At 41.7% G+C, this 26,785-nt stretch overlaps 1 protein-coding gene and 1 long non-coding RNA gene across 4 annotated transcripts in view; one reads left to right on the forward strand and one right to left on the reverse strand.

Annotated features, from left to right (window-relative positions):
* The window catches only part of LOC145343830 (uncharacterized), a 55,974-nt gene extending 42,248 nt beyond the window's left edge, over positions 1-13,726 (forward strand). The window contains exons 3-4 of the long non-coding RNA XR_013886806.1: positions 12,735-12,795; positions 13,552-13,726. This is a non-coding gene — a long non-coding RNA (uncharacterized LOC145343830). The remainder of the gene's footprint in view (positions 1-12,734; positions 12,796-13,551) is intronic.
* Positions 1-26,785, reverse strand: part of LOC145343827 (uncharacterized) — a 252,433-nt gene that overhangs the window by 54,326 nt on the left and 171,322 nt on the right. For all 3 annotated transcript variants that reach the window (XM_080190224.1, XM_080190222.1, XM_080190223.1), the window contains 3 exons: positions 19,969-20,063; positions 11,940-12,005; positions 9,152-9,251 (listed from right to left, as the gene is read on the reverse strand). In XM_080190224.1, coding sequence (XP_080046350.1) covers positions 9,152-9,251; positions 11,940-12,005; positions 19,969-20,063 — 261 coding nt within the window. The remainder of the gene's footprint in view (positions 1-9,151; positions 9,252-11,939; positions 12,006-19,968; positions 20,064-26,785) is intronic.

The raw sequence follows: 26,785 nt of genomic DNA on the forward strand, positions 1-26,785 counted from the left end.
ATGCAGTCTTCACGATGATTGGATATTATAATTAAGTAGGCGTGTAATAATTGTGTTTGGTTTTAATATCTGCATCTTATGCATGATGTACTGTTAATCAATAGCTATGAATAAGAACATAAGAACATAAGAACATAAGAAATAGGAGCAGGAGTAGGCCATCTAGCCCTTCGAGCCTGCCCCGCCATTCAATAAGATCATGGCTGATCTGTTGTGGCTCAGTTCCACTTTCCCGCCCTCTCCCCATAACCCTTAATCCCCTCTCTTATCAAGAACCCATCAACCCGCTTCTTAAAAATATTTAGCGAGGCAGCCTCCACCACTTCAACGGGCAGAGAATTCCAGAGATTCACCACCCTTTGAGTGAAGAAGTTCCTCCTCAACTCCGTTCTAAACCGCCTCCCCTTTATCTTGAGGCTGTGCCCCCTAGTCCTACTGTCTTTTTTGAGCGGGAAGAGTCTCTCCACCTCTATCCTATCCATCCCATTCATCATACCCCTATCCCTTGGTTGGTATATGCTAAGTTCTTATAGTCAAATTTGAAAGTATAACTGCTTATGTATTCCTGAATTCTGGACTCTGGCTAGTTACCAGCTCTGTCCTGTGCCTTCCCAGTATCCTTGCTTTTTAGCTTGAATTAAAAGCAGCTGTTTAAGAGAACTCTGGACTTGGTCTGGTTACTTGAAGGGTACAAAGCTTCTCATCAATTAAAAAGCTGAACATCAAAGTCTGCAACAGGCAGCTACATATAGGTAAGTTCACATTAGAGCAGTGGGAATTATTCAAGTAGGAATTAGAGAGAGTACAAAGCCAATTTGTTCTGGTAAGATAAAGAATGGGACCAAAGCTCCAAAGAACCCTGATGTCAAGCGACAAAAATGGGTTTATGGCAGAATCAAGGGGCTGAAAACAGTGCAAACCTTGGAGGAGTAAGAAAATTCAGGGGTGCTAAAAGAAAAAATGATGAGAGTGAAGAGGGGGCATAAAAGAAAACTGGTGAGGGAAGTAAAGGAAAATCTCAAGATGCTTTATAAATATATTATGGGCAAGAGGGTAACCATGGAAAAAGGACCAAAGTGACAAACTATGCATGGAACCGAAAGATGTAGATGAGATATTAAATGGGTATTTTGCATTTGTGTTCACTATGGAGGTTGATATAAGTAAAGGCAGTAGGGAGGAGGACAGTGGTATAATTGAACAGATTAGCACTGAGAGGGTGGAGGTGTTAGAGGTTTTAGCAGGATTACAAGCGGATAAATGCCCAGGCTGCTATGTGAAGCAAAAGTGGAGATTGTAGTGACTTCGATATTCATTTTCAAATCCTCTCTGGCCACAAATGAGATCATGATGTGGAGATGTCGACGCTGGACTGGAGTAAACACAATAAGAAGTCTCATAACACAAGTTAAAGTCCAACAGGTTTATTTGGTAGCTCAAGCCACTAGCTTTCAGAGCGCTGCTCCTTCATCAGGTAAGTGGGAGTTCTGTTCACAAGCAGGGCATTTAAGATACAAACTCAATTTACAAAATAATGGTTGGAATGCGAGTTTTTACAGGTAATCAAGTCTTAAAGGCACAGAAAATGTGAATGGAGAGAGGGTTAAGCACAGGTTAAAGAGATTGTATTGTCTCCAGCCAGGGCAGTTAGTGAGATTTTGCAAGCCAGGCAAGTTGTGGAGGTTACAGATAGTGTGACATGAATCCAAGATCCCGGTTGAGACTGTCCTCATGTGTGCGGAACTTGGCTATCAATCTTTGTTCAGCGACTCTGCGTTGTTGTGCGTTGTGAAGGCCGCCTTAGAAAATGCTTACCCAAAGATCAGAGGCCGAATGTCCGTGACTGCTGAAGTGTTCCCCAACGGGAAGAGAACACTCTTGCCTGGTGATTGTCGAGCGGTGTTCATTCATCTGTTGTCATAGCATCTGCATGGTCTTCCCAATGTACCATGCCTCAGGACATCCTTTCTGCAGTGTATCAGATAGACAATGTTGGCTGAGTTGCAAGTGTATGTAACGTGTACAGGTGGATCTTACGTGAGATGATGGCATCTGTGTCGATGATCCGGCATGTCTTGCAGAGGTTGTTGTGGCAGGGTTGTGTGGTGTCGTGGTCACTGTTCTCCTGAAGGCTGGGTAGTTTGTGCCGACAATGGTCTGTTTGAGGTTGTGTAGTTGTTTGAAGACAAGAAGTGGAAGCAAGAACCGCACAACCTCAAGAGCATTTGGCCTCTGATCTTTGGGTAAGCGTTTTCCAAGGCTGCCTTCATGACACCACAACACAGAGTCGCTGAACAAAAACTGATAGCCAAGTTCTGCACATGAGGATGGCCTCAACCGGGATCTTGGGTTTATGTCACACAATCTATAACCTCCACAACTTGCCTGGCCTTGCAAAATCTCACTAACTGTCCTGGATGGAGACAATGCATATCTCTTTAACCTGTGCTTAACCCTCTCTCCATTCACACTGTACCTTTAAGACATGATTACCTATAAAGACTCGCATTCCAACCATTATCTTGTAAACTGAGTTTGTGTCTTTATATGCCTTGTTGGTGAACAGAATTCCCACTTACCTGATGAAGGAGCAGCGCTCTGAAAGCTAGTGGCTTGTGCTACCAAATAAACCTGTTGGACTTTAACCTATATTGTGAGGCTTCTCACAGGTGAGATGCCAGAGGACTGGAGGACAGTTAACATGGTATCATTGTTTAAGAAGGGAAGTGGGGAAAAAAACAGGTTATTACAGGCCAGTGAATCCAAACTCAGTGGTAGGGAAATTAGTGAAAAAAAATTTGAGGGACAGAATTAATCTCCCCTTTGAGAGACAAAGATTAATCAAGGATAGTTAGCATGGCTGTGTCAGGGGAGATCATTTCTATGAAATGTCCCCTTGATAGATGGATCAATAACCAGGGGGAAATGATTTAAAGTAATGAGCAGGAGATTTAGAGGGGATTTGAGGAAAAGCTTTTTCACCCAGAGGGTGGTGGGAATCTGGAACTCACTGCCTGAAATGGTATTAGAGGCTGGAATTCTTGCAACATTGAAGAAGCATTTAGGTGAGCATTTGAATGCCACAACATAGATGGCTACAGATCAAGTGCTGAAAAATGGCATTAGAATAGATAGTGCTTGATGGCTAGTGCAGACATGATGGGTTGAATGGCTTCTCTCTGTGCTGTATGACTCTGCAATCTAGAGCTATCCCTCCATCACTACCGTCAGCAAGCTGACCTCTGGCATCCTAGATATATTCCCTAAGACTCTTAACCTGCCAACTGTAATTCCTGACTCTTCCTCATGACTTACGAACTGCGCTCTGTTACCCTCGCCTTTCCTAACTTCAACATTGATCTACATTCAATCATCCTTGATCTCCCCTCTATCATGCTTGATCTGTCTTTGGCAGAGCTTCATTTTACCCATGTTGTTCAGCTCCTTCCCTCTGTCCTCCAGAGCCCAACCTCCTTCCCTTGGTTAGCCATTCACCACACTGCTTAGAACCACCATGCTCCTAATTCTCTTCCAAGAACAGCTGCGCTCCAAACTGCCTGGAGAACTACACCCCAATCTGTCTGGAAAGCTTCCATCCTCCCTTGCACGGGCAGCTATATCCTGACCTGCATGCAGAGATGCACCCAAACTCAATGCAACAGTTCAGCTTCCTCTCCCCTTGTCCAGAAAAGCTCCCCCAGAAGAAAAGCAATTCCCACTCACTCCAAATTCACTTGGAAGACTATACCTACTTGCTTTGTGCTACCTTTGACTAATCATGAATACGAAGGAACGTGTTTTTCATTTGCTGCCAACTTAATTGCAAAAATATAATTTAGTCTGATGACCATATGCTTTAACTAGTGTGTACGATATGCTAATGCATTAAAAATAGATTCCTGCTGCTTGCCTTCAAGAAATCCCATGGGCGGGATTTTACTGCCTCGCTCACCCCGAAACCGTAACATTCCACCCAGGGTCAACCTTCCCATTGTCCACCTCTCACCCGCTCTCACTCCCCTGGCAGGTGGGGCATTGGAATTCCAGCGAATCTATCTTTAACACCCAACTTTCATTTCAACTTTGGGAAGCTGACACAAATTATTGCCCAAACCCACCTCATCTCCTGCTCTGAAAATATCATTAGATTAACTCATTAACTCCGCGTCTCTTTTTGTAGATTCTGCCTGCCTGGCTGAGGATTGCTGGCATTTTGTTTTTTACCCCCACAGACATCAGACTGTGTAACAGTCTTAACAGCACATTAAAATATATGTTCAGAATCTGATTTCAGCTTCTTCCTTCTCCAATTTTCACACATCTCCACAAAAATGTTTTTTTTTCTATTTGTGGTCCACTTTATCCTGTGCTCGCACAGGACCTTAACTCTTGGAGGATAGAGACGGAAGGAAAGAGCTGTGTCACTTTGGAGAAATAGCAGCAAATTTTACTGACTTTTGAAATAATTCCATTTTACATTGCACTTACTAAAGGAACCTGATGGGGTGAAATTGAGCATGGATGGAGACACAAACCAGGCAGATTTGAATTTGCTGACCTGATACTCAATTCTACTAAAGTCAATGGAACCGAACTGACTTTCAGTTCAAACTATCAATGCAATATCATCTGTTTTACATTCCACCTAAAACAACTTTATCCTTGGAGGTTCTTACCATCCTGAGAGTGCATTTGGATTTTTAAAAAGCAATTTGCACCCAACCTTTAGTGTAGGAAGTCAACTTATTTTTAAAAATATTAAAGACCCCCTAATTTAACTCCAGGTGCATTCAGGATGGATAGGCTGGGTACAAGGCAGCCAAGATGTGCGCCATTCCAGTGCACTTTCAGTTCTGGGACTGGCTGGAATTGTTTTAAACAGTCCTCCGCTTGTAGATGGCAGGTGTTACAGTAAGGTCAGTAGTGGGAACTTTTACAGGCATCAGAGACCACCATAGACCCAGAGGAATGGTTGCTTTAAGTTGAGTCAGGAGATGGAGTTATGGTTTCCACAGACATGTGGTTCTGAAGAGGAAGATTAAAATCCAGACTGCAGTGGTGGTGGTGGTGGTGGGTGGGGGGGGCGCGTGGTGGGGGTGGTCTTTCAGGTAAAATCCAGACTGGGAAACCTGAGGGTTCTGAGGAATCTGCAGGAGCATGCCTGTTCTGTCTAACTCAGAAGGAAGTCTCACATTCAATGTGAAAAAACAAACTTACATTGATCTCTTCTGGTTATTTTGGTGCCATCCACCAGGGTTTTTGTCTGCTGACAATGTCACTGTCTGAGACTTCTGACTGTTTAGTAGGCTCCCACCAGCCGGGGAAAGGCTGGTCTCCTAAACAATGTTTTGCTGAATTAAAATAGCATTGGGTGGGACATATCTAAAAAGCAAAAGGAACCACCCAACAGGTATTTCAAAGACCCGCCTACACTATGTGCATTGTGTAGGCTAAGTTATGTTAAAAACTTATTTACAGAAGCAACACAAATGAAACAGGTGTTAATGACAGCAGAAAAATTGCAATATTTAGCTCGCGAAAGGGGAAGTCATGTGTTTGTTGTGGTTGAGTTTGTAGCTGTCTTGCCTTTTAACCAGAAGATTCTGTGTTCAAGTCCCACAAAATTAGGCTGATAATCCAGTGCAACACTGATAAACTATTGCACATTCTGAGGTGCCATCTTTTGGGTTAGACCTCGTCTGCTCTCTCAAGTGGATGGAAAATAACCAATGGCAGTATTTCAAAGAAGAGTAATGGTGTTAACTTCAGTGTCCTGGGTAATATTTATCCCTCAATTATTTATTTTTATTTATTTATATAGTGAATGTAAAGTCCATGAACCATGTTGTTTCTTCCGGTAGCATTACTAATAAAACAGATGAGTTGGTCATTATCATACTGCTGTCTGTGAGAGTTTGTTGTGCATAAATTGGCAGCCACATTTCCCACATTATAACAGAGGCTACACTTCAAAATATGTCATTTGTTGTAAAGTGCTTTGGAATGTCTTGAAGTCATGAACGGCACTATATAAATACGAATTTTTCTTTCTTTTGAATCTGCTCAAAAGGAAAATTTGAAAAAGGACAGCTGCATTCTTGCCGTTTCCTCTGCTGTTATGTTTAATTTGGTTAATATAACATATATAATGAATGAAGGAATATTTTAAACTGTAAAATAAAAACAAAAAGTGCTGGATAAACTCAGCAGATCTGGCAGCATCTGTGTAGATAAGCAGGATTAACGTTTCGGATCTAAATGACCCTTCCACAGAACTTTTAACATTAACTCTGTTCGACACTGACAGATGCTGCTTGCTGAGTTTATCCAGCATTTTTTGCTTTTACTTTATAATTTAAAATATTCCTTTGTTTGTTATATATGCTATATTAAGCAAATTAAACAAATTAACCAAATTAAAGATCTGCTGAGTTTATCCAGCATTTTCTGTTTTATTTCAGATTTTCAGTATCCGCTTTTATTTCAGACTTTTCAAATGTCGTTTCTTTTAAGACTCTTCTAGCTGTTTTAATGAACTGCAGATTATTTTTCTCAATTCTCTTCAGCTCTCTGTTCCTGTAAATACTCCAGATGTCACTTTGTTTATGTGATGCCAACATAATAAGTTCAGAAATAGATTCAAGATATTAATAAGATTATAATTTAATTTTGTTTTCCTCAATACTGCAGATGGTAATAGTACTACACCTCAACTTCCTTAATAGCATTTCTTTCCATTACTAGAAATTTGATTACATGCACATAAACTAAAATATAAGAATAGGAGTAGACTATATGCCCCTTGAGCCTGCTCTACCATTAAGAAAGATTATGACTGAGCTTTGACCTCAAATCCACTTTCCTGCTCAATTTCTATATCCCTTGGCTCTCAGAGTGAAAATGTTCATCGATCTCAGCCTTTAACATACTCAATGATTGAGCATCCATAACCGTCTGGGGTAGAAAATTCAAGTTTCACAATGAAAAAATTGATCTACCAATGGGATCATAATGTATTAAGTGTAGTTACCGTAGCCATAACACAATAGAATTTATAAATATTAAATATAAATATTTAATCTATATTGAAGATGAATGCAGGCATTCCACCTTCAGCATAATTAGCATCTCAGATAACTACTGTAGCTTCTCTAATAAAATTCTTAATAATCAAATGAAAAATCCAAAATTAAATTAAAAGCATTTAATTAACTATAAAGTACATGTCTGCTATATCCCTTCAGGGTGTTTCTCTTAGACTTGAGGAAGCAGGCCAGGGGAATGGCCAGTGTGACAAAGTAACAGTTTTATTTGGAACAAGGGCATCAAAGGTGGAGGTGAGAATGCAACTGAGCAAATCCTTAGCTGCAGAAATGAAAACAAAAGCTAAACAATGGGATTTTGAAACTGTAGTCCTAAATGAATTGGGGAATAATTATTTTCCAGATGCACATATAGGAGGAGGTAGGGTTGGCATGTGGTAGAGAGATGTGAGTGGAGTGTGATTCAAGCATACTTTCAGAAATGTCCATATCTGAGATTGACACATTGAGATTAGCAAGAGCAAGTAAGGTGATAAGATCGATGGTTGTGAAAATGTGATAGCGAATTTTATATTGGAGGGATTGATATCTTGGGAGGGAGGTAGAGAACAAAGATATTGAGTGAGGGGTGGAACTTAACCCTTTGGCTTGCTTTTAATGCACCAACATGCTGAGGCTGGCAATTAGGGGCTGATATTTCCAGGTTTCCATGCACTCATTGTGCCCGATTTTACCATTTTCATTCTAAGTGCTGAATTTGGACGCAATTTACATCTGACTTGGAAACCTGTTCTCAGGCGCCCCCATAAGCCTGGAAAAAAAAAACTGTGCATCTGAACTGTGCTGTGGGCAGGCCTTATTGTGCCTGAAACGCTGCTGGTCCGGTCACAGCTTTGAACTGCGCACGCGCAGTGAAAAAAAATTTGAAAAATGCGCCCGTCACATTGCTCCCAGCCTGCAAAAAGCGAATAAAATGGCCCAGGAGCGATGGCCCCCACAAATACCCCCTACCCCAACAACATAACTGTCCCCCTTATCCACCCCCCCCTCCCTGATTGCGACTCTCTGCCCCCCTTCCTCCCCATTGATTGTTCACAGAGTGGCAGCGGACACCCCCTGCAACCCTCCACTAGAGATCCATTTAGCCTCTCCCCCCCAACCCCGAGAATGATCGCCGTCTCCCTCCCCCCAGATAATGATTGCCCCCTCACAAGAGAGTGATGCCCTTCCCCCCACCAACCAGACAACAATCTGGCCTCCCTCTGCCGTCCCACCCCCCACCAGAGAATGATCTAGCCTCACGATGGTAAATGATGGTAAAGGGGGAAATGCTGGTAAAGTTGGGCGGGCAGCCCATTAAGTCAATTTAAGTGCATGCAAATGTATTTAAATTGCTGTTGCACCTGTTTTGGGCACGGTGGCCATTTTTGGGCCTTGGTAAAGTGGGCATCTGCACGGACATGGGCGCAGATTGCATTAATGGCCTCATGCCCGACTTTACCAAGTTTTCGCACCTGAAAACGGGCATGATGCAAAGGTAATATGAGGCCCACTATGTGCAGCGAATGTGTCAGTAGTTTTTAAATACTGCCACTTCTTTAGTATTTGTTTCTGGATTTCCCATTCATTAACATCAGTGGGTGTAAAGACAACCCACATAACATAAATTGAAACTGGTTAAGTTTTTGTAGAGCGAGCAAGAATCATTGGAATGAAGATAAGATGGGCTACAGCTGTGTCCCATTTCACCAATATCTCTCTGGAAGTCTGGTAGGACTGTTTAGACTCAGAGGGAAATGCTATTTTCTAGTAGTTGCTGAGACAAAGATGTGATAATGCCCACCACCACACTTAGTCACAAAGTGGAAGAATTCCGCCCTATATTTAGTTGGTTATTTTTTAAACACATCAATCTTGTTATACAAGGTCAATAAAATTAACCCTCTTTTCTGATTAAAAAAAATGAAAATAATCTTATTAAAAAAGGATTGTGCAGTCAAGATTTAGGCATCGAAAACGATGCTCTTAATTTCTGGCATTCAGTTCCTTTACTGATATTCAAAATAACTGCTTTATAGAAATTCAATATGCTGCAGAGGTCATCTTACTTTTGTGTAGTTTCATGATGGTATATGCCATAGCAGCAAGGACTCTTTCACCCTCCAGAATGTAGATATCCCATAACCGCAGTGTGAGTGTAAATGGTGTCTGTTAGAAAATTTTTTAAAAAATCAATATTTCCAGGAATATATTTTTTCCTTTATAAAATACATAATACGTAAAATACATGATACGTAAAAAGTCAATGTAAATATCTCTTAACCAGCAATCTCTGACATGCTATTCAGTTGAACACCTCTAGTACAGTGAACGGTAGGTGAGAGAATAATACCACTATTTATGAAACAGGTGTGCATCAGGAAGACAACAGTGGATGGAATTCTCCCAAAAAAACCCAAGCGTCATTACGGCGAGAATAATGGAGTGATCTCCACAGTCTCTCAGGTGCACTCCGCACCACAATCCTCCTACACTCAGTCACTTTTTTTTGGAGAGTTGGGGGTTATATTTTTGTGGGAGGGATGGGGCCTAAACATGCAGTCAGCCCAGCTTCAGAGCGCTCGTGCGATGTTTTGCAAGGGCACCCCGATCTCTCACTGCACTGGCAGACTCCCCCCCTCACCCTTCCCCATGGACATCGACTCCCTTCTTTTACGTCAGCAGTGGCATGTACCTTCACCCCCTCTCGGATGGGTCGCCGGCATGGAGCCCACCCAACCTGCCCTATTTGAGCCCGAACATGCATCTCCATCATGACTCCCAACATGATCCACCTCTGCATGACCCCCATTGCATACTCCTCCGTCATGACCCCCACTCAGGCCCCACCTCCTTGGCACTGGCCAACTAGCACTGCTAGGGTGCCCAGTTGGCACTGCCAGTTCCCTTCCATCAGACCCTCCACTTACCCCCTTCCTCCTCAGAGCCCCACTTAGGCCAACCTTCAGGCCACACACCTTGGCAGTGCCAACACTGCACTGTCCACTGGCATCCGGGAACTGACACCCTGGCCTGATGCCTTAGGCCAAAGGGGGGGGGTGGGGTCAAGAAGGTAAATCCAGTGGTCATTTGCCCCTCTATCAATATTCAGGCTGAAATAGCTGATCTGTAACCACATTCCTTAAATTAACAAAAAAAATTCAGATTTAAATTAGTAATTTACCTAGAATTAACTGCCATGTGTGGAAAAACGTTCCAAACTTTTACCAGAATATAATTTTACTTCTGAAAAGTCTGGCTCTAATTTTTAAATTATGTCCCCTAATCCTATGCTGTCTAACCAGCAGAGATCATTCTTTTCTATCTACCTAATCCATTGGTACCAAGAAAACATTGATCAAATCAATCCTTAACCTTCTAGAATGTCAACCCCTGACATGCTGCTACCTTACTACCTATCTCATAGGCATACACGGGCATATTATGTTGGGTAACCTCAAATGCATTTGGAAATCCATGTAAATAACTTTTCCACTGAATCCCTACAGTGCAGAAGGAGGCCATTTGGCCCATCGAGTCTGCACCGACCACAATCCCACCAGCCCCCATCCCATGTATTTACCCTGCTAGTCTCCCTGATATGAAGTGACAATTTAGCATGGTCAATCAACCTAACCTGCACATCTTTGGACTGAGAGAGGAAATCGGAGCACCCGGAGGAAACCCATGCAGACACGGAAAGAACGTGCAAACTCCACACAGATAACGACCTGAGCCAGGAGTCAAATCCAGCAACCCTTGCACTGTGAGGCAGCAGTGCTAACTACTGTGTCACATGCTGCCCAAATTTCTATTGCTTTATCAACCGTCAGATTTGTAACCTCTTCAAATAATGGAATAGTTGGGTCAAATGTGCTAGATCTACCTAATTGACCCGTGTCCTTTCAGGTCACCCCTCAGATGCTGTAGAATCATAGAATGATTATAGCACAGAAGGGAGACCAATCGGTCCTTCCTGTCCATGTCAGTTCTCTACAAGAGCAACTGAGCTAGTCCCTGGCTAGTTCCCAAAACATTGTAAAGTTTCTCTGTTCTGTTTTTTATCCAATTTTATTTTGAAAGCCATGATTGAATTGAATTATTCTCCTCCACACACTCATGCAGTACACTCCAAATTTTAAATGTTCACTACATAAAAAACATGTCTTCATGTCACCTTTGGCTCTTTTGCTATTCACCTTAAATTGGTGCCTCCTGATTGTCAACTCTTCTGCCTTGGAACCATCCTTTCCACACTCTCTTTAATAGTACCTGAAGTATCTTGCCTAAAATTGGGCAGAATATTCCAAATGAGCCTCTACCAGTGTTTTATGAAGTTCACCATAACTTCCTTGCTTTGAGACCGAATGTTTCAATCTATAACGGCTGGGATCTTTTAAACATTTTGTTAGGATTGGGTGAGGAGAGATGATCTCTTTTTTCCCTCGGTTGATTGCAACAAACCTGTTTCGGACTGAGTGTATTTATTTTAACAAGAAGCCAATTGAAATAAGAATGTTACAAGTGAGCTCTTGGCTTCTTCATGAGGCGTAGCTTGTGGAAATTTGTGGCTGGTAAGTTAGGTGATAGAATCCATAGAATCCCTGTAGTGCAGATTATTAATCACAGGGAGCCCCAAATTATAACTTCCTTCATCTAAAAAACAATTATTCACCATTATTCTTTCTTTATTGTCACTTAATCAACTTTCCTCACCAAATACTCTAAATTTCCCCACAGATCTCTAATTTGAAGATTCATTGTTTGCTTTTGGAGGCTACCAATTCACTGTCTCCGTTACACTGTTCACTCAACTGACACATTGTAGCCCTTCCATAATATCAAAATTATACTTACTCTTTCTATGAAACACTGTAAGAACCACTTCGTGGTGTATATCCCTGTAGACATTTGCTCTTTATCCTGTAATGCAAAATCACAAATACAATTTCAGAAACTAGTAGATCTCTCAAGGTATCTCTCAGACAGTTTCTGACAAAAATAAATTCTTCAGTTCGGAAGAAAATACAGAAAAAAAAATTTAAATGGTGTTTTCTAATCTTTGAAATGAAAACATCACTCTGGAGAATAGCCTACATAGATCCATAATGGTAACATGTCACCCACTGATAAATGTAGCATATGTCATAAATCATTTTACCAAGTACCTACTGTTATAAAATCTTGTTTTATACCAAAAATGACTTTAATTACTGAGTGGGCTGAACCCACAGTATAAGTTTTTGAAAGGTTGACAACCGCATTTTAGGTAACCTAAACAGTGTTTTTCACGATGACAGAACATTTACATAGCTTTGTAATTTGGGAATCATGCTGTCTTAAGTAACCCACCAGGACATTCAGCTTAGATAAAAGCAACATACTGCGTATGCTGAAATCTGAAACAAAAACAGAAAATGTTGGAAAATCTCAGCAGGTCTGACAGCATTTTTGGAGAGAGAGTAGAGCGAACGTTTTAAGTCAGGATGACTCTTCAACTTGAAACGTTGGCTCTATTCTCTCTCCACAGATGCTGTCACACTTGCTAAGATTTTCCAATATTTTCTGTTTTTGTTTCAATCAGCTTAAATGAGTGTGAATGATCCATCCCTGAACTACTCACAGACATCTATACATAATCTATTTATTCAGGAGGACGCAGACCAAGCTGTTAAAACTCAATCACTTTGGACAATGGACAGAATACGAGAAGGTAACAGTGAACATATGGAGATACAAATTAGAGCATGTGTAGGCAATTTGACCTCTTCAGCCTGCTCTGGCATTCAATAAGATCATGGCTGAACCAGTTGCGGCCTCAATGCAACATTTCGCCTATCCCTGATAACCTTTAATTCCCTTGTAGTCAAGAATCTATCTCTATCTTAACAATACTCAACGACTCCGTCTCCACTGCTCTCCAGAGAAGAGAATTCCAAAGACTCATGTCACCTTGAGAAAAAAAGTTGTCATCTCTGACTTAAATCGGAAATGTCTTATTGCTAAACTGTTAAACTGTGTCCCTTAGTTCTAGTGTCTCCCTCAAGGCAAAGCAATTTTTCAGTATCCACCCTATCAAACCCCCCAAGCATCTCATATGCTTTAATAAGAACACCTCTCATTCTTCTAAACTTCAATGGATAGAGGCTCAGCCTGTCTAATCTTACCTCATAAGATAAACACCCCCATCCCCTACTCCTCAATACCAGGTATCAATCAAGTGAACCTTCTATGAACTACTTACAACGCATTAATATCCTTTCTTAAATAAGGAGACTGAAACTATACACAGTACTCTTGATGTAAACACCCTGTAAAACTCTTATCTTCCATTCCCTTTGCAATAAACAACAACATTTCATTTGCCTTCCTCATCACTTGCTGCATACTAACTTTTTTTGATTTATGTACCAGGGCATCCAGAACTCTCTGTATGAGAATATAACTTGTGGCTCCTCTTTCTTTTCAGCCGTTCCGCAAATGTGTCCTGACTGTATCTGATCAGCCAAGCACTAAAGGCACATCTTCAACATAAACCAACAACTGCTGACTTCAGAGGAAAACATAGAGATTGTCATCAAGACTTTAAAATATCGCTGTGCGGAATCTGGAAAACTCACTGAACATGGCCTGAAACCATTCAATGCATAGGGGATCCATATATGAGTGATTTCCTTTTAGACATTCTGAAACATTTAACTTACCCCTCCTTCTTGTAACCTACTTCTGTGTGTGCGTGAGTATCTCAGATGTCCATTTGAGTTGGACCATTTAAAATTATGTTTTAAACTATTGTCTATCAAAGACAATAATAAGCACTATGGCCGAAACTTTCCAGCTGTTCACACTGGCAGGATCTTACAGTCCTGCCAACAGCACATCCCGCAGGTTTCCCAGGTAAAGAATTAATCCAATAGAAAACACCATTGACAACGACAGGACTAGAAGATTTTGCCACTGGCCAATGGCAGGCTGCCTCCATGAAACAGGCAGCAGGTTGTGTGGAAAGTCCCACCCTATTATTTCCTTCAAGAAACATAGTCATTGATCATACAGTACATAACAGGCCCTTTGGCCCATCAGGTCTGCATTGACAAAACTACACTAAACCAACACTAATTCCACTTTCTAGCACTTGCTCCATAGCTTTGAACGTTATGACATTTCCTAGGCAATACATTTCACACTCCCACCAACATCTGAGTGAACCAGCTGTTTCGTATCCACACCCCTCATAATCTTAAGCTTCATTCAGATTCCTTTCAGCCTTCTCTGCTCTAAAGAAAACAATCCTAGCCTATCCAGCCTCTCTTCATTTCTCAAATGCTCCATCCCAGGCAACATCCTGTTGAATCTCCTCTGCATCTTTTCCGGTGTAATCACATAGTGGGAAGACCAGAATGGCACACAGTATTCAATCTGTGGCCTAACCAAAGTTTTGTACAACTCCAACAAAACCTCTCAGCTCTTATAATCTATGTCACAACTGATAAAGACAAGTGTCCCTTATGCCTACTGGATCACAACACCCCTCTGTATGAAGATTTATATTCCTCATTTCTCCTCTGGGACAAGCTCTCCAGATTCCTCTGTTCCTCTGAGCTTCCTAGTGTTCTGCCATTCATTGAGTATTCCCTGGTCTGTTGCTCCTTCCAAAGTGCATCACCACAGATTTTTCAGTGCATTTGACCAGCTTGTCTATATCTTCCTTCAACCTAAGACCGCCTTAATCACTATTAACTACCCTGCCAATCTTCATATCATCTTCTGACCCACTTATCATCTATATCGCTTATATATATATTTTAAAACTTACAAGAAAACCTGTGTGTCTTTTACAATCACAACACACTACATTGACAAGCAAATTCTTTAAAAACAGCTGTTGTGATCAACAGAGACAGAAAGAGGAGGCCTTTTACCATTTCCTACCGCACAGTACCACTGTCATGAAGGAGTCATTTCAATAACTTGACTTATCAAATTAAATGCATTACCTTTGAACAACTTGAATTTATGTGTAACTTTTCTTTTTCAAAAACATAAGTTTTGAATTGGAATTAATAAGAGCACAAATACAAATCGAATCCAACTTGCAAGGAAACATCAAAACATTAAAGGCACAGAAGCTAATGATTACAGTACTCCACTTGTAACCATGAGAGATCGTTGGGCAGCAAAGAGAAATTTGCACAGTGAGGCACTAGGCAGATGCACTTCAAGTATCCATCAACAGTGCCAGAGGCCGCTTGATGCAAGGCTTATGCAGCATTCTTCAATATCATACCGCTAGAAACAAATCTGTGCAAATGTATTTCTCCCCTTGTAAATTCAACACAATTCAAATTGCAAAATTGAATGCAATAAAACTAAATTAGTTGTGGACTACAAATAACCATGAAAATTGCCAGATTGTTGTAAAAACCAAACAGGCTTACTAATACCTGTCAGGGAAGGGAACCTGTCACTGAACTTGATCTCGACTAATGTAACTTTAGTTCCACACTACTAGCATGACTAAAATCCCTCATTATTCCCTTTTCAGTGTTGCCCATATCTCAGGATTAAAAAAAAACATTGTAATATCATGTACTCTTATTCGGGCGGGAAGGGGTGGCGATGGGGTCAAGAAGTCACACAGCTCTTCTGAGCCTGTGAGACAAATATAAATGCCTGAATGTCATTCAGTTGGCAATATGTAATATCTAAAGAATCAAGCCAACAGTCTATTTTTACTCTAGCCCTCCAGCTGACCTATGACTTCTCCTCTGTTATCAAGTTTCAGAATAGCAACCAAATACTTTTATATATATGTTTACACCCTATCCTTTACAAATGGCACGCTACAGCTTACTGAAGTACAGTTGGCAGCCTTCTACTTGTCTAACACTCCAAATATAAAAAGAATAAAATATAAATTGCATACAAAACACTACAGGAGTTCCTCAGGGTAGGCTACTAGGCCCAACTATTATCAGCTGCTTCATCAATGATTTTCCCTCCATCATAAGATTAGAAGTATGTAATTGCACAATGTACGGTACTATCTGAATCACTTCCAATATGGAAGCAGTCTATGTCCATGCAGCAAGATCTGGACAACATTCGGGCTGGACCTGAGAAGTGGCAAGGAACATTTGCGCCACACAGTTATGCCAGGCAATAACCATCTCCCCTTGACATTCAATGGCATTACCATTGCTGAATCTTCTACTAACAATGTTTTGGGGTTGCCATTTACCAGAAACTGAACTGGACCAGCCACACAAATACTGTGGCTGCAAGAGCAGGTCAGATACTGGGAATTCTGCAGCAAGTAACAAACTACCTAATTCCCCCAACTCTGTCTACCATCTACAAGACACAAGTTAGAGGTGTGATGAAATACTCTCTACTTGTTTGGATGAGTGTAGCTGCAACAACATTCAAGAGCTTGACAATCCAAGACAAAGTAGCCTGTTTTGGGGATCCCATCCACCTCCTTAAAAATTCACTCCCTCCACCACTGACACATAGTTGCAGTGGCATGTACCATCTATAAGAAGCTCTGCTGCGATTCAGCAAGGCTTCTTTGACACATCTTCCAAACCCACGGTTTCCACCACCTGGAAAGGCAAGACCAACAAATGTGTGGGAATACCACCACTTGCAAGTTCCCTTCAAAGCCACACACCATCCTGACATGGAATTATATCGCCATTGGTTCAAAATCCTGAAACTCCCTTTCTAACAGTACTGTTGGGGTACTACATCACATGGACTGCAGCGGTTCAAGAAGTTGACTCAGCACTTTCTTCTCCAGGATATTCAGGGATGGGCGACATATGCTTGACTTAGCCAATGACAACCACAGCCCTTGAAAGAATCAACAATAAAAACAACCAGTCATTAAGGTCATTGACTTTTAATGCTAGCCTTTTAATCTCGGATCCATAGAATGTCAGCTTGGAACTCAGCAGTTCTGGTTTATTGGAAATAATGTAAAATTTACAAAATATCCTCCTTCAGCAATCTCATGCCAATCATATTATTATTATTTTCAAACTGTGTTTTGTGCTTAAACGTTTTAAAAGTTCAAAGGATCATGTTATTACACAAGAGAAAGAATCAGAAATAATTTAATGCAAACGGGCGTAAACTATTATGGCAGTATTGCCTTTGGCCACTAAATGGAAGCAAAGATACAGGAGACAGTTTTAAGAGCTTTTGTCTGGAAGTAGTAGTGATAATGCTAAGGATTGATGGGTAAATAATTTTGTCATCCTTTCTTGCTGATGGTGTTGTTGATCCTAGCTTCCCCAAGTTTTGCTTCTAATGGCCAAAGAGCCTGTCTGAGTCAGGTGGTAGTTTTGTGACATACACAGGACACTGACTGCCAATTTAAGACCAAGTGGAATGCATGTAGTCCATACTCTGCCCAACATTAGCTGGCATCCAGCTGAACAGAAGGTTTTTCATACAGTGATGTCTACAATAGATTTTTAGAACTTTATTTCATTAATGTATGGCCCCTGAGGCCTATCAATGGCGGAGATAGAATGAGTTGGCATAATGGGTACTAGTGAAGGGTGATGGTGGAGGTCATAGCTGGTATGTGATGGTACTAGGTGGGCATGCAGCTATGAGGGCCATTGGGATGTGTGTGGGTCCACAAGCTAGCATGAGTCAGCATAGGGGATATAAGGGGCCATGGAGGTGTGTTGGGGTCATGAGTTGGCATATATGGACATGGAGAGTGGGTGGGATGTGAGGGGAGTGAAGGCTGATGCCTAGAGGGCCTTATGTTTAACAGAACAATTAGAATGGAGTTCCAGAGAGCCAAGGTGGGCCTTTTAACCAGCCTGCCTCAGCATGTGGCAGATCTGTGACCACCTCCCATCTGCAATGGGGGTGGCAGCCCTCCCCCTCTGGCACGATCCCAACCAAATGTTTGGGAGTTAAGATTTTATCCTTAGTTTCCAAACTTGAGGTCGCCCTATCTCCCATCAGCTGTCATTAAATTTTTCAGCATAACAATGTCCCACATCCCACACTTCTTGGCTCCTCAGCATTGTATTTCCAAGGGGGTGGGTACCCAAAAAAAAACACTGGGGAATCCCCCTGGAAGTTCTCAGGTAAGGGTTTATGTGGCAATTGTCCAGGAACGCTAACTTCCCCTGGACAACTGTGCTGCACTGGGATGGTTTTGCTCATGTTATGCTAATAGTTAACTCACTTCTAACTTCACTGTAACAATTTAAAGCACCCAGACCAAACCCCACACGGGACACCCTCCATACTCTGGATCTGCCAGTAGTCTACCATTTTCCAACAATAGTTGGAAGCTATACTATTTGTCATTTACATGCCACATGGTGATTTCATCCTTCAGCAAGTGGCAGACTTCTGTATGCACACCAACAACACAGAACTCTATGGGACAAACTTTCAACTTTGGTGAAGATAGAACACTGATGGTAATGGATGGGGCCAACACTTTTGCATACTGCTCCATTTTAAAATGAAAAGAAAAACTTAGTGTGGTGTACAACAGCGCATTTTTAAAAAAGTCAAAGAGAGAGAGGGAGATGGTGGAGTTGTGGTATTATCAGCAGACAAGTAATTCAGAAGATCCAGGGTAATGATCTGGCGACCTGGGTTTGAATCCCACCAGATGGTGAAATGAAATTCAATAAAAAAACCTGGAATTAAATTTCATTGTTGATTGTCGTAAAATTCCATTTGGTTCACTAACATCCTTAGGGAAGGAAATCTACCATCCTTACCTGGTCTGGCCTATATATGATTCCAGACCCACAACAATGTGGTTGACTATTAACTGCCCTCAGGGATGGGCATTAAATGCTGGCCCAGCCAGTGACGCACACATCCCATGAACAAGTAAAGGAAAAAAAATCATATTTCGCTCACATCAGCACTCATGTACCAGTATTGAATTCAGTGTGACTTTGGATATGGGCGGTGTGCTCACACATGCATAAGATCACCAATCCCCCGACTTCCACATTTAAGCTCTTTGGATTGTTTATTGTTCTGTGTGTATGGTACTTCACATAAATTAACAGAGTAATTTTCCAGGAGAATAAAATAAAGCCATGTAAAGCAGTAATAATGCACACTAATTTTTACAGGTTTCCACCTGCGCCACAATTAAGTGATGGCATCTATAATGAATAAAGTGTCATCTTTCACATTGGCATATTTTGGAGAATCAAGTTTGAATAAACATAGGGCAGTCACTGACAAAATTAATCTCATTCACAGGCCCTGAAGATGAGAAGGAATTAACCTCTGGACGAAAGGCATCAATTAAATGTTCCCCGTTATTCTGGCCCAGAAGCATGAAGATGACCTTTTGCTTAAATGGCCAAACCATCATATTTGCCCCTCATAACAACAAAGGACAAAGAAATATGCGTTCCTCACCCTGTTCCATCTCTATTTAAATAAATTCTTAAATACACCTTATACCCATATTTGATGGTGTAAAACGCACTAGAAGAAAGGTTTGTTACTCATCCTGCAACCCACTTGGGAGAGGTAAGTAGTCAATTTCAATTTGTTAATTGCTCAATTATATTTGTACCCAAACCTGATTCGGCCTTCCTTAGTACAGGTGGGTAAAAATTCTCCCAAACAAAGTTCCAGGGAAATCAATAGGGGAAGCTGGAACCCAATATATCCAGATGGCAGCTAAACTTCTGGCACTTCAATCCTGCTAGACCTACGATGACATTGGGCAGATAAGGTAATGAGTTTTCAGTTCCTAAATCTTTTGGTAATGCCTTAAGAATGTGTCAAATCAACAGTAAAAGCATAACAAACAAAATAAAACAACAAAATGACACAGGCCATTTAAAAGTCTAAAGAAATTTGAACTACTTACCATATGTTTCTTCAGCTTTGGCATGAGTTTACTTAAAATCTGATCATGGTGCGCCTGGAACCTTTGGAGCTTTGGAAATCCAGGAATAAAAAATCCTGGAAAGAAAATAATGAGGTTATGTTACAAATGTGTGTGAAAGCATAACATCAGAAAGACTGTAAGTATAATGAAACAAGTTGATGCTTTGCTGCAGATGATGGTGCAGAAACTGGACCTCATTGCACCCAATTTAGACATCACTGCCCTCTTGCCATTCTTGACCACAATGCCCAACCTGACTGTTCTACTTCCCCTTGCTACATACTTGAGAGCCACTGCAAGTAGCCTGAAATTGATTCTTTGGAATGGGTGAATTACCTGTAGAGGTGCCACAGGTGCTGGCAGCTTGTTCACATTATTTACAGGAGTTTCCAAGGTCCTATTTGGGCAGGCTTTGGGCCTTCAGGTTTGAATGCAGAGTCTCAATCAAATGTATTTTTACCTCAATGTGTTCCATTTTTATACGCAAATTCCTGCTGTAAAAATGGTCAACCCATGCTTTTAAACTAAACTCATTCCCAGGAAAAATTTCTAACAATTGGCGAGTATTCATAAATTAACTTTCACTGTCCCATTAGGGCATGACGAGCAAATAATTTGATGCAACAAGTTCAACTTCCATTGGTTGCCCTTAGGCGATATTACATTGATGTAGAATGTTTGAGAATGTCACAAGTCTGATAACTAAATGAACATAAACTTGACTATTTCTGAAAGCAACATTCCTCTGGACAGTTGCCCTTCTACAAAATATTCAACAGAACACTACAAATTTGAAACATTTTCAAGTGAAAAGCACAAGTTCCGCAAATAGACACAGTCCAGCATGTAAACAATACATTTCAAAACAAATTATTTGGCTTTAAGAGAGGCCACACCTCACATGGAAAATTGGGAGGGGGAAGAGACATATATCCTGTATGGGTTAATCATTAAAGAAAAGTTTATTTATTTGTCATAAGTAGGGCTTGTATTAACACCACAATGAAGTTACTGTGAAATTCCCCTGGTTGCCACACTCTGGCACCTGTTCGAGTCAATGCACGTAACCAGCATGTCTTTCTGACTGTGGAAGGAAACCAGAGGAACTGGAGGAAACTAATGCAGACACAGAGAGAATATGCAAACTTCCATCCAGACAGTCACCCAAGCTGGGAACTGAACCTGGGTCCCTGGTGCTGTGAGGCAGCAGTGCTAACTACTATGCCATTGTCAACATAATGCTTTCTTTAAGATGGGAGGTGGGGAAGGAGGAGGGGAACTGACTTTTTTTGTTGATGCAGAAACATTTGAATGCCTATAAAGGAAAAGTATAGCATAATGGACCAGTTTGTCTGCATAATGTCAGCCTTGTTCTAAGTTCTAGTTTCTATACAGTCATTGTAATTACTAGTTGCAGGTGTCCTTATGGTCTAACAATAATACATTGTAAGATCATTCTTAATAATATTTGGATGTTGCATACGTTTTGGCAGTAAACTTTCAAAATCATCAATTCATTTGCAACAATTACTCAGAAGATGAAACTGCCCTAAAATATCAAAAGTTCTGAGACATTGAAGAAATTAATTCAATAGTTTAAAAAATGAAATTGTTGTTGGAAAAAATAATTCTCATTATGCAAAGAATGTCACAATTGTGCCTGGGTACAAGTTGAGATGAATGATAGAGTTATTATTGCCAAAGATTGCACCTGGCATTTGGGGCAGAGAGGAGTTATTTAATGATTCAGTACCGCTCCTATTGACCGGTGATTATTGTGATTGTTGATGAACATTTGCTAAACACTAAGTTAAGCAAAATACTGCGATGCTGGAATCTGGAACAAGAACAGAGAATGCTGGATAAACTCAGCAGGTCTGGCAGCCTCCGTAGAGAGAGAAAACAGAGTTAATATTTCAAATCCGACTGCTCTTCATCAGAACTAAAGAGACAGAGAAATATATTTCATATGAAACTGCATGCGATTGCAACAAGGTATAACAACCTTAAGTACAAAAAGCAGATAGTCTGGTGTGGGAGAAGCATTAGTTTGACTTCGCCTGAAGTAGTGCATCAATTGTTGGCACCACTCTTTAGGAAGGATGAGAAAAGATGCAGAAATTATTTATGAGAATTTCAGGAATGAGAGACCTCATGGATACACTAGAGAAACTGGGTTTCCTTTTCTTGCAGAACTCTGAGAGAAAACTTGATAGTGTTCAAAACTGTCAGAGGGCTAGTCGAAGTAGATAGAAAGAAAGTCTTCTCACTGATGTAACAGTCAAGAACCGGAGAATGCAGATTTAAAGCAAATGGCAAAAAACAAAAGAAGACATCAGAGAAAAAATTATACGTAGTGTGTTTCCAGGAGGCACCTTCCTACTTCGGGTGAAGGAACATGTCCAGGCGAGGGCAGCAGAGCAGCGCAAGTAATTGGCAGTTGCAGGTAATATTTGCATAGGTGCAGTCACTGTGACAAGAAGGTGGTTTGTGGAGGAGCTGTTGTGAAGGGACAGTTAAACTCCAAATACTGCTTCAGTGTTTCCCTCTCTACCTCTTCCTCTAACCAAAAAAAAGTCGGCAGGAGGACCACAAGCAAGGGAGAGGTGAGTTGAGATTCTTTTATCCTTTAATCTGTATAAGGGCAGTGGTATGCGCCTCCTGCCAGATGTGGGAAACTAGGGAGCATTCTAGTCTCCCTGACAATTTTGCCTGCAGGAAGTGTGTCCAGTTGCAGCTCCTCACAGACTGCATTGTTCGGTTAGAGCGGCAGTAGATGCACTTTGAAACATACAGGAAGCAGAGAGTGTGATAGGCGCTGGTTACAGGGAGGTTGTCACACCAAAGGTTCAGACATGTAGATGGGTGAGTGCCAGGAGAGGCAGGCAGGTAGTGCAGGAGTCTCCTGTGCCTATTCCCGTTTCAAACAGAAACACCATTTTGGATACGGTTGAGGGGGATTGCCTATCGGGGGAGATACCAGCAGCAGCCAGACCTATGGCACCACAGCTGATTCTGCTGTGGGACAGGGTCGGGCAAAGAGCTAGCGAGTAATAGTAATAGGGGTCTTGTTAGAGGCACAGACAGGCTTTTCTGTGGCCACAATTGAGACTCCAGGATGGTGTGTTGCTTCCCTGGTGCCAGGGTCAAGATATGAATATGCCGGCATTGGACTGGGGTAAACACAGTAAAAAGTCTGACAACAGGGTCAAGGACATCTCTGAGTGATTGCAGGACATTCTTAAGGGGGAGCGTGAGCAGCCAGAGGTCATTATACATATTGGTATCAATGACATAGATAGGAAAAGGGATGAGGTCCTGAAGTATAGAGAGTATAGACAGTTAGGCAGAAGACTAAAGTGCTGGACCTCAAAGGTAATAATTTTAGGGCTACTACTGGTGCCACGTGCTAGTGAGAGTAGAATAGGAAGATTAGGCAGATGAATACGTGGCCTGAGCACTGGGGCAGGGGGCAGGAATTTAGATTTTTGGATCATTGTGATCTTTTTTGGGGAAGGGGTGACCTGTTCAAGAGGGACGGGTTATATCTGAACTGGATGGGGACTAACATTCTAGCGGGAAGATTTGCTAGAGCCACTCGGGAGAGTTTAAACTAGCTTGGCAAGAGGGTGGGATCCAAAGCAGTAGGGAGACAGAAGAAAAGCTCGAGGACAGCACCAAAGTTACAGAGAGCACATTAAGTAGGAAAGACAATGTCAGTAATCCTAGTACCAGACAGATCAGGCAAAAGCAAGACAGAGAGCAAGGAAGGTCCAGATTAAACTGCATTTATTTCAATGCAAAAGGCCTGACAGGCAAGGCAGATGAACACAGGGCATGGATGGGTACGTGGGACTGGGATATTTTGGCAATTACTGAAACATGGCTAAGGGAGGGACAGGACTGGCAGCTCAATGTTTCACAGTACAGATGCTATAGGAAAGATAGAACAGGAGTAAGAGAGGAGAGGGAGTTGTACTTTTGATTAGGGAAAACATCACAGCAGTATTGAGAGGGGATATATCCGAGGGTTCAGCCACTGAGTCTATATGGGTAGAACCAAGAAATAAGGAAGGGGAAATCACTTTGATAGGGTTGTACTATAGAGCCCCAAATGGCCAGCGAGAAATTGAGGAGCAAATATGTAACGAGATTACAGATAACTTCAAGAAAAATAGGGTGGTATGGGTCGGAGATTTTAACTTTCCCAACATTGACTGGGACAGTCATAGTATTAGAGGGTTGGATGGAGAGAAATTTGTTGAGTGTATTCAGGAGGAATTTCTCATTCAGTATGTGGATGGCCTGATTAGAGGCAGGGCAAAACTTGACCTCCTCTTGGGAAATAAGGAAGGGCAGGTGACATAAGTGTTAATGAGGGATCACTTTGGGACCAGTGATCATAACTCTATTAGTTTTAAGATAGCTATGGAAAATGACAGGTCTGGTCCAAAAGTTAAAATTCTAAATTGGGGCAAGGCCAATTTTGATGGTATCAGGCAGAATCTTTCAAAAGTTAATAGGGTGGCACAGTAGTGCAGTGGTTAGCATGGCTGCTTCACAGCTCCAGGGACCTGGGTTCAATTCCCGGCTTGGGTCACTGTCTGTGTGGAGTTTGCACATTCTCCTCGTGTCTGCATGGGTTTCCTCCCAAAGTCCAAAAATGTGTGGGTTAGGTTGTTCGGCCATGCTAAAAAAAATTGTCCCTTAGAGTCCTGAGATGCGTAGGTTAGAGGGATTAGTGGGTAAATATGTAGGGATATGGGGGCAGGGCCTCAGTGGAATTGTGTCAGTGCAGACTCGATGGGTCAAATGGCCTCCTCCTGCATTGTAGGGTTTCTACGATAATTGGGGAAGTTTGTGGCAAGGCAAAGGGACGTCTGATAAGTGGCAGGCTTTCAAAAGTGTGTTAACCAGGGTTCAGGGTAAACACATTCCTCTTAGAGTGAAGGGCAAGGCTGGCAGAAGTAGGGAACCCTGGTGACTTGGGATATTGAGGCCCTGGTCAAGAAGAAGAAAGAGGCTCATGACGTGCATAAGCAGTTGGGATCAAGTGAATTCCCTGAAAAGTATAGTGGGTGTAGGAGTAGAGTTAAGAGAGAAATCAGGAGGGCAAAAAAGGGACATGAGATTGTTTTGGCAGGTACGGTAAAGGAGAATCCAAAGAGTTCTACAAATACACAAAGGGCAAAAGAGTAACAAGAGAAAGAGTAGAGCCCCTTAAGGATCAAGAAGGTCATCTGTGTGCAGATCCACAAGAAATGGGTGAGGTCCTAAATGAATATTTCGCATCAGTATTTACTATTGAGAAAAGCATGGATGTTAGGGAACTTGGGGAAATAAATAGCGATGTTTTGAGGAGTGTACATATCACAGAGAAGGAGGTGCTGTAAGTCTTAAAGCACATCAAGGTAGATAAATCCCCAGGACCTGATGAAGTGTATCCCAGGTCATTGCGGGAGGCTAGGGAGGAAATTGCAGGTCTCCTAGCTGTGATATTTGAATCATCGATAGTCATGGGAGAGGCACCTGAAGATTGGAGAGTGGCAAATGTTGTGCCTTTGTTTAAGAAGGGCTGCAGGGAAAAGCCTGGAAACTACAGGCCAGTGAACCTCACATCTGTGGTGGGTAAATTGTTGGAAGGTATTTTGAGAGACAGGATCTACAGGCATTTAGAGATGCAAGGACTGATTAGGGACAGTCAGCATGGCTTTATGAGTGGAAAATCATGTCTCACAAATTTGACTGAGTTTTTTGAAGGGATAACCAAGAAGGTAGATGAGGGTAGTGCAGTCTACATGGACTTTAGAAAGGCCTTTGACAAGGTACCACATGGTAGGTTATTGCATAAGGTTAAATCTCACGGGATCCAGGGCGAGATATCTAAATGGATACAAAATTGGCTTCTTGACAGAAGCCGGCGGGTGATTGTAGAGGGTTGTTTTTCAAACTGGAGACCAATGAAGTGGTGTGCCTCAGGGATCAGTGCTGGGTCTACTGTTATTTGTCATTTATATTAATGATTTGGATGAGAATATAGGAGGCACGTTTAGTTAGTTTGCAGACAACACCAAGATTGGTGGCATAGTGGACAGTGAATGAAGTTATCTCCAATTGCAACAGGATCTTGATCAATTGGGCCAGTAGGCTGGCGAATGGCAGATGGAGTTTAATTTAAACAAATGCAAGGCGATGCATTTTGGTAGACTGAACCAGGGCAGGAGTCACTCAGTTAATGGTAGTGCGCTGGGGGAGAGTTACAGAATAAAGAGATCTGGGGGTACATGTTCATAGCTCCTTGAAAGTGGAGTCACAGGTGGACAGAGTGCTGAGGAAGGTATTCCGCATGCTTGGTTTCATCGGTCAGAACACTGAATACAAGAGTTGGGACATCTTGTTGAAGTTGTACAAGACATCGGTAAGGCCACACTTGGAATACTGTGTGCAGTTCTGGTCACTCTATTATAGAAAGAATATTATTAAACTAGAAAGAGTGAAGAAAAGATTCATTAGGATGCTACAGAGACTTTATGGTTTGAGTTATAAGAAGAGGCTGGATAGACTGGGACTTTTTTCCCTGGAGCATAGGAGGCTGAGGGGTGATCTTATAGAGGTCTACAAAATAATGAGAGGCATAAATCAGCTTGATATAGTCAATATCTTTCTCCCAAAGGTAGGGGAGTCTAAAACTAGAGGGCATTGGTTTAAGGTGAGAAGGGAGAGATACCCATGGCGGGTTCCTGGTGGCACAGCAGGCAAGCCACACAAAACTGGGACTGAGGGCATTACTACTTAT

Source organism: Carcharhinus amblyrhynchos, chromosome 6, assembly GCF_965287045.1.
Source record: "Carcharhinus amblyrhynchos chromosome 6, sCarAmb.v2.hapA, whole genome shotgun sequence".
Taxonomy (NCBI): domain Eukaryota; kingdom Metazoa; phylum Chordata; class Chondrichthyes; order Carcharhiniformes; family Carcharhinidae; genus Carcharhinus; species Carcharhinus amblyrhynchos.